We start from the raw sequence: 13355 nt of genomic DNA on the forward strand, positions 1-13355 counted from the left end.
TGATGTAAAAGTTAAAAGCCTGGAAGATGTTGCCATTTGTTGATCAATATGACCTTTGTGCAGATGGCCGTGATTTCTATAGGTGTGTGCTGGGGAATAGCTCACTCTACTGTATGTGTGTACTCTATGCAATTAGCTGGTTAGTACCAGTATGCTATGTCCCATAGTAGGAGTATGAATTATGTTCTCAAACTGTCAACTGACTGCACACAATGTTGATCACATGCCCCTCTGACTGAAGTCCACACAGAGACTGGATGTGACAGCAGTAGGATGTCATCTCCACATGGGGAAACTTTTTGTTTGAATCTGTGGACAGACACAAGTGATCCAAGGACAACATAAAAGAGTTAAAGTTACTTTAAAACAACCAGTGAAATTAATAGGATTTATTATATTATATTTTTAATATAGGCAGACATTTTCAAATGAAGCATACGAAGCATAAAATAGGGCTTAAAAGTGGTTTAGAAAAATGTCCACATAAGGACATACCACACTGCAATGAATACTTAATATTAAGTGAGCAGTGGGGATAGGACACTTGCCTGGCAGTTGTCTTTTCCTTCACTAGTAGTGTTGATGCTCCACTGTATTGTAACAGTCATATGGCGCCTCCAGACTGGATTCCTACGTAGAACAATAGCTCCGCTGATTGAGTCTCCAATATGCACAGTGACTGGGCTGTCTAGCATGAAGAGGGTCTGCTTCCAGTGAGTTGGCCTGGTGAGACAGAGTATTTTAAAAGACTGATTTGCATTTATTCATCGATAATCACTTCTGGATGAAAATGCTACTAACCTTTAATAGAGGTCAAAAAAATAAATCATTTTAGGTCTAGTATAAAGTTGAAAGTATAGTTGTATTTTTTCAGGTATAGCAGATTTACAAGCTCACAATGCATTGCAATGCGACACGGTATTCAAAAAACATCTACTTTTGTAAAGTAAAGAAATGTTTTCGGGAGTATGCTCCTGAAACACCAGTTTCCCTCCTGAAACACTCATCAGACAAACTAGTAGCAAAGTCATTGCTATGCAAATCACAAGTCTCTCAGTCTCAAGTCTTAACATTCACTTTTCAAATCAGTCAAGTCTCAACAGTTTTAAGTTTACATTTTTGTGCTAGCATTCTTCCCCAAGAAAACCTTACCTCTGATGGGGGTTTCATACCAAAGCCAGAGTAAAAGTTAAAATAACCACAGTGTTTTAAAGTGACATAACCCTTTAATAAGTCTCAGGCCTTTCAAATGTGAAGTGATATAACGCGCCTATAGTACATTTTCAATGAGCCCTGCGTTTTTGCGCGGAGCACTGGGGAGCAGTCGCGGTGCGACAACGCAAGCGTATTTACGTTGCACGCTTTTTTTTACGCTTGCGTTGTTGCGCCCTTCTTGAGCAGACCTGGCGGAGACCTGTCGTTTATCCTGCGTTCCTTGCTTCCGGTTGAAAGGCCCTTAAGGCATCCACCTCAAATCCAAGTCATAGACATGCAAGCCTATTTTGTTTTTACGGGTCAAGTCAGAAATCAATCAAAATTGTGATTTGTGTCAGAATCGAGTCCAAGTCACAAATCTATCGTCCCCTTCTCTGAGTCTCTTGCGATATAAAAATGTAATTTACAGTATGCAGTGTAATATGTATATTTGTTGAAACCAATTGTATTTGGTGATACAAACACACAAGTAAATATGTATTGAAGGAAATACTTTGCATTCTGTTACTCTGAGTTAGGTCCTGTGTTGAGCTCCACTGTTGCAGCCCCTGTCTCCAGGCTTTGAAAATGAACAGCAAACCAGGCAGTAAACCCATGGAAAGTACCCAACTTCTTCACTGGAAACTCAAACTGGCCTTTCATTTCCTAGCATAGGGGAACAATATTGAAACAACAACTGTGTGTGGATGTATGTCGCTGGTGGTGGGATCAGGTATAAATAGGGAAAGAGGATATTGTGGTTTTATTCATTCTCGATACCTCTAAATCTGTGACTTGCAGAGTGTGCATGTCCAATGAGATGACATTGCAGGGAGTGGCCAAGCAGTCATCTGGCTGGGTGACGTGGCTGAACTTTGGCTTGGTGAAGAACTCTTGCTGGGCCAGAGGCCTGCAAAGGTAGGAACATCCTTCAGAAATCATAATATACTCTCATAAAAAGCAGGTCATAACATACATATAGGTCCTTTCTTTACATAAGTCTGATGGCTGTACAGTCTACTCATATTCAGTGCTTATATCCAACAAGTTGCTATTACAGATAGTTCAACATAAATTGGACTCCAAATTTACATTCAGCACTGCAGTGCATTTGGCTAATATTTCACCGTTACACATGCATAATATCCTGCTGACACACTACTTATATCAGACACCAGTTATTCTATTATTCTATTGTACAGCTCCTTGTAACAACTGTTTTGAAAGGCGCTTTATAAATAAAATTACCTTACCTTACCTACAAAGGCACAAAATAACAAATATCATACTAAAGTGGAGTGAGTGCACTGCGTGCATGATTGAATGATGATGATGGGCGGCCATGGGCCTTACTTTAAAGCAGTGAAATCCAGGCCATAGGGCCTCTCCCAAAAGGCCATCTTCTCTGTGTAGTAGCTCTGTGCCTGGCAGGGGACCAATGTGAGCGCAGCAGAAGACGGCCACATAACCCCGCCTTCCCTTAGCCAGCGGTCCCTGGCCACCAGGACTGACTCCACCATGAATTCAAACTAGGCCAGAGGGAGAGGACACAGGAAAAGGCATGACCTTTGTGCAGCAATGTATAAATTAGTCTTTACATTTGTGGCTAAATGAAGCATAAATTATACATTTCTATACCCCACGTTAGTGAAATTTCATGATAAGTCAAATCACATTACATTGAGATTTCTTTACTTGTTCTTCTGCACAGTAATTTTACTCTCAAATTTTTCTATTTAATTTTTACTCCCTCATGGGAGTAATTTTTACTCCCATGAGGGATAAGATCCCTCATGAGATCCTATCAATAAATTACTATCTGAGAATAATTAATCCTGCAGGGGAACTTCTGCTCAGCTACACAGAGGAGTGCGATTGGGCAATTAGTTAGGGCTAAAACTCTTGCTCAGGAACACTTTGACACATTGGCTGAGGCCTGGAATCGTACCTGGGACCTCCTCCGGATTACTAGGGTCTCTCTAGCCATTCAGCTATGGCCACCCAATAGTCAGGGTCAGTCCTCTTGTACCTAATATTTCCATACAACATTCTAGTACCTGTAAATGTGCTACATAAAATGTATGGTATTATTAGTAGTAATAGTAATAGTACCATCAGGCAGTTTCCCATCCATTCAGAAACCAGGACGTCCACCTGCTTAGGTAGGTCTATTTCCTCAGCTCGGCCCTGAAGCACGGTCACCACCGCCTCATAGCCATTCTTCTTCACTAGCTGCCTGGTGTAGTCCACCATAGAGCTGGCCTCCACAGCATACACCTACAACACCACAGAAGAGGGCATACCATGCAGGGTTGCTCTGCAGTGGGCTAAACTCAATTCAATGGTTGTTGTTGTGACGCTCCTTGTCCACTAGATAGAGCTATAAGCACTGTGATGTTTCATGAACATATTAACCATATGGCTTCATATAGTTCTCCATAACTCAGTGCCCATATTGGAGTTTTAGGGGTGGGCGATATGGTGATAAATATCGTATATATTGTGATACAGTGAATGCGCATTCTATGGTTTGAAGTTCCATCCATACTTAATTTATACTTTTGTAGAACGACGGTTTCGTTAGTAAGTATTTTGGTCTAAATGAGAGAGAGAGAGAGAGAGAGAGAGAGAGATAATAGAGAGTATGCACAGGCATGATTTTCCCATCAGGACACGCCCCCCTCATCTAGACTGAGTGGCAAAACATTGAGCAGCATGGAGTGTTGGAGTTTGGAAGCGCTCGTTGGAAATCCCTCAACCGTCCTGCGTACCACCTGTTTCTAAATGTCACATAATGCAGGAGGCAGCAAAATGTTGTGTTATTGAAAACAAGCGTTTCCAAACTCTGACAAATAATCAAATGCAGGGCATTTCTTGACAGAAAGTTTCTATGGTGGTGGTTTTATGAAACAAAAACTTTGCAGATAGAAAGAGGATAATTCAAGCTTTTCGTACAGCTGCAATGTTGGTGAGTTTAACATTGTTTAATGCAATCAGACAGGACTTTTCTGTTTGGATGAATGGGCTGACAAGGCCAGAAAGTAGTTTTTTGCCACTCAGTGGGCGTTCCCGCATAACTTCCAGGTACGATGATGTCACGCGCATACCCTCTATAACCCCTTAAAGCTATGTTATTACCACAGATGGTTTTGCCAGCTGTGCACAGAACAGACTGATGATGCCAGTCCCACAGCCAAGGTCCATCAATGCCTTGCCCCTCAGAGAAGAACTGTTGTTGAGGATGGTCTGGCGATATGCTTCAGTACGAGGTTTGTCTGCGAGCATCTCCAAATGAAGCCTCTGTATCAGACACCACATTTTTTAGATTAGTAAATCACACTTGTGTCATATATGTAGTAAAGTATTAATATGAGGTTATACGCTGGCAGCACATCACCCCCACCCTCAAACACCAACTGGCTTCCGGTTAAGTTCTGCATCATTCTACAAACTGCTCCTCACGTACAAATCCCTCTATGGCCTTGCACGGTATCTGTCTGACCTCCTCAAGGACTACACCCCTGAGTGGAACCTGAGATCCTCGAACATGGAGCTCCTCACCATCCGTCACACAAAAAAGTGGACCCTCTGCGATAGAGCCTTCTATGTGGCAGCCCCTGCCCTCTGGAACTCTCTACCCTTGGAGATTTACCAGATGCTATACATTGGACTCGTTCAAGTCTGCACTGAAGAGACATTTGTTCACTCAGGCTTTTGGCAATGAGTGTGTTGTTTATTTTTTCTGTATTGTAAAGCGTCCTTGGGTTTCTTGAAAGACGCTATATAAATAAAATAGTTATTATACTATAAATATCAAATATTAATAAGTAATGCTAGATAATACTGTAATAATGTGTCATATAGGTATGTGTTAAATGAAAGATTTCCAACCAATGTGCCATAACTGCTGAAGTATTCTTCATCTTGCCATGGATCCTCTAAGGAGCTGTCTTCCTCCTCCAGGCCTTGGTGCAGCAGATAGCTGGTTGGAACATAGCCAAAGACACCATGCAGCTCTCCCCACCACCACTCAGAGGATGTCTTGGCGTGCACAAGGATCCTGTCACCAGTGCTGAAACTAAGCTAATAGCAATAATAATACAAATATTAATAAATATAATTTTTAGCATTGGTAATTAATAATGTGGAAAAAACAACACCTACCAATTGGGCATTGTAATACATTATGTTGTGTTTGAACAGTTAAATCTGCCACGCCTCCATTTCCCATATTCACTGCTGTGATGTTATAATGTAATAATAAGTTATTACCACCGCTGCTAGTGTCTACTGTTTGACTGCAGGCAGCACTTGACAATATACAGGGATATAAAGCCTCCTACATTTGAGTCTGCAGCCTAGCAACTTTCTGCCCTTGTGGGGTGTCATTACTCTGCACTGCAGTTCGAATCGATGCATTAATTCAGTTACTTTTCCGAACTATTCTATTTTAAGTCATTTCCAAATACTTTATACCTCGTGTACAAATGTGTACACAATAGCCTAGTGCACTATCAGTCTCAGAGATTCAGAGTTATTGGATAAAGTAACAGAGACATTTAGTATAGCCTATATACGATTACGTACGGCAAGGTAGCCTACGCACCCACAACATCCTGATCCAACACGAATAGTAATGTAGTAGCATTGTGCACAGTATAGGATTATTATTTCATACCTGGTCACTGTCACTGGCTGTGAAGTCACAAAGTCCCACAAATTCTTCAGGACACGATTCATCTTCATCGTCCTCTTTTTCTTTTTGTGCCTGCTGCATAATTTGTGTTTTGTGATGGCTGACTTCACTTGCCTTAACTATTATTACCTTTCCTTCCTATGAAAACGTGTTTTCAGGGGCTTAAGCTCAGTCAGCCAAACCAAAGATAACGGTTTGGCCGTTTGGTTATTTAACAACACGGAGCCAACACTTCTAACGCAAAAACGGCTTCCTGTTTTTTTTACGTCATTCTAAACTTACAACATAGAATTAGAGCAGGTAGAAAGAATCTCCCATCAAAATGGGAAGTAGGCCTATAAAGTTAAGTTTCATCGCCCTTGGACTTGCTGGTGCAAAACGGACACTTGCGAACTTGTCTTGTCATACGCCAGACATGTTCCACTCACATGCCGAGATCGACATTCGAGAGAGAGATAGACTACTGCACACACACACACCTACCTCATACATTCGGAGCACCATAAACAAAATATCTTGGGTAACAGCAGATCTGCTTGCGTTGCATATAAACTGGTCCAATTTTACATATTTCACCAAAAAGCTTTATTTTTTATTTTTTCAATTCTAATACATTTTAAATGATCATTTACACTTAATCAACTGTGTCAGCAGCACACTGTTATTACAGTGAATAGAACTGCATGCTAATTGAAAACAAAAAACATTTGAATGTATACATAGGACAATCATACACATTATTTAAACTATTATCTGGTTAAAAACGATTTGGAAATAGTATATCTGTTATAAATATATTTGCAGCTTTATATAGTTTGTCACTTTTCATGTAATTTTAATACATTTCATATTTTCATAATACTAACTTTAACCATAAACTTGCTTATATACCTACTACACGTATATAATTCTCCAGCTATACGTCTATCCACCCTGACCATCATTGGCAGAGGTCACTCCTTTTTTCCTTATACATCAAATCTCTGGGGAAAATAGCCAATCTACAAGTTCACAACATGTCACAGTGTAACGTGTTGTGAGCTTGTAGATCTGCTATTTTCACCAAATGTTTTCCTATTTTGACATGCCCAGAATAGGGACGCTAGGGTTCAAGTGATCTAAAAAGTGGTGAGCAAGCACAAAAAGGTGCTAAATATTAAGTTCAGCTTTCTTTCTTCTTAGACTTGAGGAAGGGTTGGTGGAGCACATCACACAGACGTTTTGCCTGCAAACACAATATAGCAAACAAATGAGCTTCAAAAAATACACCCTGAAACCTGAATCTTTGCAATATATTTGCATATGACTATATTAATCTATTTCTCTCACCTTTTGTGGTCCTAAGCCTGGACAGAGGCCTAAGTCTTCTTTAGAAGCATTGATGATCCCCTCTACAGACTGAAAAAAAGGACATGTTCCTTTATCACTATATATGACAAATTCAAACAATTTTGTAAATCCTAAAAATAGAAATGCCATTCTGCTTAGTGAAGACTTACAGAGAAAGTAGACAAGAGGGTAATGGCATCAGTCTTGTTGATAGACTTCACAGTAGTCAGACAGTCAGTCACCTGGAAGAAAAAATAGCATTACAAAAGTGATGATAAAAAATAAATGTATTAAATGTATAACACATGGCATACAACAATTTCCACATCTGTTTTCAAGGGACTAAAGTGTAGTTAATTCAATTGCGTTCTCATTCTGAAATTAGGTTAACTAGGTTAATATCATTGAAAACAAACAATCGTTGATCTCATAGTGTAGTATATTTGTTTGTGTGTGTGCAAACCTTGGATAAGTAGTCTTTCTCAACATGCTCCTTCAAGAGATCAGCTGGTTTCTTCTCATAGGCCTTGTACGTCTCCAGGTAACGTCCTGCCTCCTCCGGGCTGCCAGTTCAACACAGGGATGTTATCAATAATAATAATAATCAGAACACAACACAGTAATGTTAATTGTGCAACTGCAAAATTCCCCATGCAACAGTCTTATGTTGTAACGTAAAAAATAGTGCTTGGAAGACATTGTTTTGTTTTCCTTCAGGTTATATTTTAGGCAGGTTTTTATTTACTTGTGGTTTTCAAACGCTTTGTGTCCAAGGGAATCTCAAGATGTACACTTGTATTAATTAAATAGCCGATCTGTAAGCTCATACGTGTTACATTCATTGCAACATGTGGTGAGGTTGTAGATCGTCTTGTGAACAATTTATTAACTTTTCACGTATAATGACATATCCAAAATAGAGACACCATGGGTTCAAATATAGTTTTACTATGGGAGTGTAAGTGTTGGGACAGAGGGGGAACGACAGAGGCGATCGTTCAACGCCATGGTGGGTGTGGGCAGGCAGTCACATCACAAAGTTCACTGTCAAGTCGTCCATGGTTATATTTGCTAGACTCTTCATTTGGAGTTTAATTAAGCACTTACAGTACATGTGTTGTTAGTTGTTTGACAGTTATACATATACATTGCTCTGATGAAGACCAATAATGCATAGATTGTAAATGTCACGGGGCAGCCCGTGCCCTATACACAGACAATGATTGGGGACATGGCATAAACTTTACTACACCTGCTTCCATTTAATTATCATCAATTAGCCGGCTTGGAAGTGGCGGTTCAAGTTGTAAAGTGTATGTTCTATTTATTGATACTGTAACTGAAATGCATTGCTGAAGGATACTAAGTGTTTTAAATGTATTTATTGATTTGAAGTTGAATTGATTGGGAGTCACCTCTCCCTCTGCAGTGGCATTCCTGTTGACTGGGAAGGTGCCAAGTGCTGCAGAGGAGGAGGGGTGTTTGATTCGAGAGCAATCTTATTTATAACCAAACTATAGTTTGTGTATGAATGGACGTCCGGAATTTCATGTTTAAGTTCAGGTTAAAACCTTCAGTAATGGTGTTTAATTGGCCTTTGTATGCTTATGGTGAGTTAATTGAATTGCCAATTTGCTGTGATACAGTTTGGTATGTCTCTCTCCTATAAAGGGGAGACCGCAGCTGATGTGTGTTAGTCAGACTCAGACCTTGGTTGACACACAGGTAACAGCCTAAGTGGGAGCTGCCAGGGCCCTTTGGAAAGTAAGGGTATGGCCTGTTACAGCTTCTCCTTGTTTTAGGTGTTGTTCAGTAGTGTTGTCTTCAAGTTTGTACATCTGTTATTTTGGCCAAATCTTGTTTTTCGTCATCGTCTTTGCCGAGGCCGCACTGTACCATAATCTGCACAGGACTGGAAAGGTGGATAAAAAACCCTAAAAGGGCATTCTTGGACTCTTCTGTCTTTTTGGAGCCTTGGCCGGTCGGCCAACTTCACAGTAAATATATATTTTTTGACTGACTATGTAGCTTAGGGAATGAGCTTTATGAGTTGGTGTAGGCTCATTCCACCACCTTTTCATAGCCCTCCAAGCAGAACCCAATGGTACTGAAGTTTCTGACATTTTGTTCGACCCAGTCCATGGGGTCCTGTTGCACTACTACCATGCCACCTGGTACACAGCCATTCTTAAACATAAACAACATGTTTAGCTCCTGGCCGCGCTCTGTGACGACGTTTTTCCTTGTGAGGCTTTCTGAATATGTTTAGTATAAGTACCCATACATGCCGCTGCGAATATCTCCTGTGGCGCGGAAGCCGTTAAGTATTTTTAATCTATGTTTGCCCGATTTGGAAGCTTGGATTAATCTCTTCCGTCCTTGTTTATTGACACCTCATTGTACCGCCTATCTGGCTAGCTAGTGGCGCTATAGCTATGACAGAGCAGATCAGAGGCAGGGACGTAGCCGCACAAGCCAACCGCACACCGGGAGGCGGTACAATAAACGGTAAACAAACAAGAAGAAATAAAGCGACCAAATCGGTCAAACAAAGATTAAAAATACTTAACGGCTTCCGCGCCACAGGAGATATTCGCAGCGGGATGTATAGCTACTTAAAGTTACCGAATTCAGAATAACTCAAGGAAAATAATGCCGTCACTTGGCGCAGATCCTATTTTAGAGAGAATTTCTACATCCGCGTACTGGAATTCCCATACGAAAATATAGTTCTGAACAGGGACCCAACATAAAACTCATCAAAATTTCAGAAAAGCTTTATGTAGGGTCCCGAAAGGGGCTAACCTTTTCATATGGAGTTGATGCAAACTGGTCTCTATACAAAGTGGGTACCGGTAGTAGGGCCCTTCACACAGTCAGGGACAGAGCAGAGACAGTGCTCAAAGCAACCAATTCACAAATTGTGTTTAATTAAAAAGGGGGTAGCCAGACCGAATCATGGGGGGACATTTTATCTGGCAAAACCACCCTGATGTGTGCATGCACCACTGTTCTCCACATAGAATCAAACTGGACATGGCAATTATGTGGTCAACGATACACTGTTTTGTCAAAATAGGTGTACTGTGCCCCATACATTTTCTTTTTACAATGGACTTGCTTAGGCACAAATAGAAAGTGTATCTGGCTCAGGGAGTAGCTCTTGCAGCGTTTACCTCCAAGCTAAGATGAGAGTGCAGTCAGCCATGATGCAGATGCGAGCTAGCTCCTTCAGTGAATGATGGGGGTCTTTCTGTAATGCAAATCAATATCAATATGATGTAAATGACAGTGGCTATGAAACTGTATAAAAATAGAACCTCAGAAAGGCAAACTAAAATCGTAGGTTTGAAAATGTGTGACAGAGCTTGGTGTGTAACAATAGAAAGTAAATGAAAGGACATCAAATAAAAAATATTTGAAAGGAAAACGGTTCCACAGCATAGAATTTTCATTCAGACAAAGTCAGATAATATTGATTGAATTGGATTCTGTTGGATTGCTGAACTTAGATTACGCCTACTAGTCAGATAACCAACATGGTGAAGGTGTTCTTTGAAAATGTTCACTCACCACATCTACTTGAACCAGTAATACTCTGAGAGTGAATGTCCGTCCCAGTTGTTTGAGGCGTTCATGGATATAATTGGGGTTGAGGTTGTGGTACCTAAGACTGTAGAATGTCACACGCCCCCAACAAAAGGTGTGAGATATGATACAGAAGAGGAGTGCAGTATATTTGTACTACAGGACTCACAATAGACTACTAGACTCAATGCAACACAATATGCTATGGAACTCCCCTAGCGTCTACACTTGGTCCCCTCCCTTTTTACTCTACTCTACTCAAGGCTGGAGATCAGGGTTTAAAACCCAGCTTTGCCTTCTTTTCTCACATGCAAATAAATTATTATGACACAAAGTACAGACCTGAGGAAGAGAGCACAGGTTGTTTGTCCCAAGACGTAGTCTGGTACAACTTCACCAAACTCCCATGGGACACTCCTAACAAACTTCAGAATAGGATTTCCTCTCTGCAAAGGAGATAACAAAGCTGTTATGTTACATTTATGACAGACTAGACAACTATAAGGCCTTTGTTGGACTTGTCCAGTGAATTACTTAGCTTGAGAATTATGAAGATTCATCAAATAAGAAAGTGACCAAATAATTCAGGTGATTTTATGCACCAACAACATTGTCCTTTTGTAGTATGAGTTATTTATTGTTATGTTATTAATATATTTATATTATTATATAATTTTCAAGCTTACCTGTCGGGGGCTGACAATAATACTACTTCCAGAGCCTTGTTTATTACCCAGACTGATCCCTGGCTCTGATCTTTGACCTTCTACACATGTTTGGCCATCAGTCATCTGAGTTTCCTCATTGTGCTTAACCTCTGATGATCCACTTCCCTCTCCATCAGCCTGCTTATCCTGGTCCTGAGTCACTACAGAAACACTGTGGGCAACGGATCTAGAATCAGCCACATCATGGAGTTCTGTATTTTTTGCACTGTGATTCACAATGCATTGTTTAGGAGGAGCAGTGGCTCCCTGGGGTGCAGGTGGATGCTTTTCGCTCTGGATGATAAATTCGGCATAGGACAAGGCTTGTCCAGCTGACTGAGGCGCAGGTTGTGTGAAAGATGTTGATGAAACACCTCCCTTGGATGAAGGTTCAAACTGTGGTTTTATCTGGAATTCAATGACATGAACATTTTGTATCAGAATGATGGATAGAGGTAATCCAACTAGCAAGCACTTGATTTGGCCATTCTTGACCTATCCCTAGATTGATTGATTGAAAATTGTATTAACAGTTTGTAGAATGGGAACAGTTCAACAAAAGTACGGGCCAATACAAAAACTGCTACGAGGATAAAACCAGAAAAAGCACTAAGACTTGTTTACATCAGTGTCCTCCATTTTTAATTCATCAGAACATTTAGAGACATACACTTCTATGCAACAAAATAAATCATCATCAGTGTCTACTCTCTTGCCCTCCACTATCTCGACAAAATGGACCACTTGAATGTACAGTACTCGATTATGTTATGTATAATATTTACTATTGTTTAATAATTTTGTGTCAGCGTGTTGGCACAGGGAATATATTGTACTGTAAATTGTCTGAATAATCCCGTAAGGGATGGGCTGCAAAAGGTAGTCAGACAAGTAAATAAAATCATTCATTTTTTTCATTCATTCATACAGCCGCCCATAAGTGCTGTTTGGGAGCGTTTTTGAAGGAGTCTAGGGATTCACATTTCTTACCATCTGTTAGTAGGGCGTTCCACATTTAGTGGCATAAGAGCGAAATTAATTTAACCCTAGCTCTGGTCCATAGCCAAGAGCTATGGACCAGAGCTAATTTAACCCCTTGTTGGAGCCGATTCGAATGATAGCATACATGAAATGTACAGCCATTCCAGGGCAGCAGGGCTACCAATTACTATGCTTGACCTAGCTATCAGAATTACCAATAGTTTGGTAAAGTTAGAAAGAACAATACGAATCTCGTTAACCAATCAAAGCTGAAAGCTACAAACCGGTGTTCTTTCTTTTGTGAAAGCTGAGTCGTCCAAGTTTATGTTAAACCTTTTCTTTTCCATATCTCAATGAATAAAGATGTTTCGGTTAATGCATACTACTCGTGGGTCTTTTTGTGTCTGTCTTTGTTTTCACGTTTCGAAAAGCTAGGAGGCTAGCAGAAGTCACTGAGTCAGGGATAGAAGATGATTGCCGAATAATCGATATGTGTTTTGAAGCATCTCAAAATTATCATATTTTATCGATACGGTATTATGGTGAAAGCTTTTGTAACTGTGTATGAGATATGGAGTAACAACATAGCCTACATACATATATGTACTAGATTATCTTTCTCTGCAGACCGCAGAGGATTGGGAATAAAACAATTGTGTCCAAATATGTCCATATATCACCTTCACTCTTCAGTCTTCACATCAGCATTCTGCATAATGAGTACTTTTACTTTTGGTACTTTAAAGTACATTTTTATGTCAAAACGTTTGTACTTTATAGTTTATACTCAAGATTCAGTAATGATCAGTACATTTTTGTAACAGAGTATTTCTACATTGCAGTAGACCTATTGATATTTT

General features: G+C 40.1%; 2 protein-coding genes across 2 annotated transcripts; both read right to left on the reverse strand.

Annotated features, from left to right (window-relative positions):
* Nucleotides 1-518: 518 nt before the first annotated feature.
* prmt2 (protein arginine methyltransferase 2) lies at nt 519-6018 on the reverse strand (the record flags this gene model as incomplete). Its single annotated transcript, XM_083776727.1, has 8 exons — nt 5873-6018; nt 5086-5277; nt 4333-4494; nt 3307-3471; nt 2548-2723; nt 1975-2104; nt 1724-1860; nt 519-723 (listed from the first exon to the last, which is right to left on the reverse strand). Exons 1-8 carry the CDS (start codon nt 5969-5971, stop codon nt 519-521), a joined length of 1266 nt encoding a protein of 421 aa, XP_083632853.1. The 5' UTR covers nt 5972-6018.
* A 600-nt stretch (nt 6019-6618) lies between these two features.
* Nucleotides 6619-12915, reverse strand: LOC310866860 (DNA excision repair protein ERCC-1-like). The gene is made up of 9 exons (XM_083776630.1): nt 12780-12915; nt 11494-11922; nt 11150-11253; nt 10793-10892; nt 10396-10472; nt 7683-7782; nt 7390-7461; nt 7220-7288; nt 6619-7115 (listed from the first exon to the last, which is right to left on the reverse strand). Exons 1-9 carry the CDS (start codon nt 12840-12842, stop codon nt 7053-7055), a joined length of 1077 nt encoding a protein of 358 aa, XP_083632756.1. The 5' UTR covers nt 12843-12915; the 3' UTR covers nt 6619-7052.
* Between the last annotated feature and the right edge of the window lie 440 nt (nt 12916-13355).

This window comes from Protomyctophum parallelum (genome assembly GCF_964188405.1).
Source record: "Protomyctophum parallelum genome assembly, chromosome: 11".
Classification (NCBI taxonomy): domain Eukaryota; kingdom Metazoa; phylum Chordata; class Actinopteri; order Myctophiformes; family Myctophidae; genus Protomyctophum; species Protomyctophum parallelum.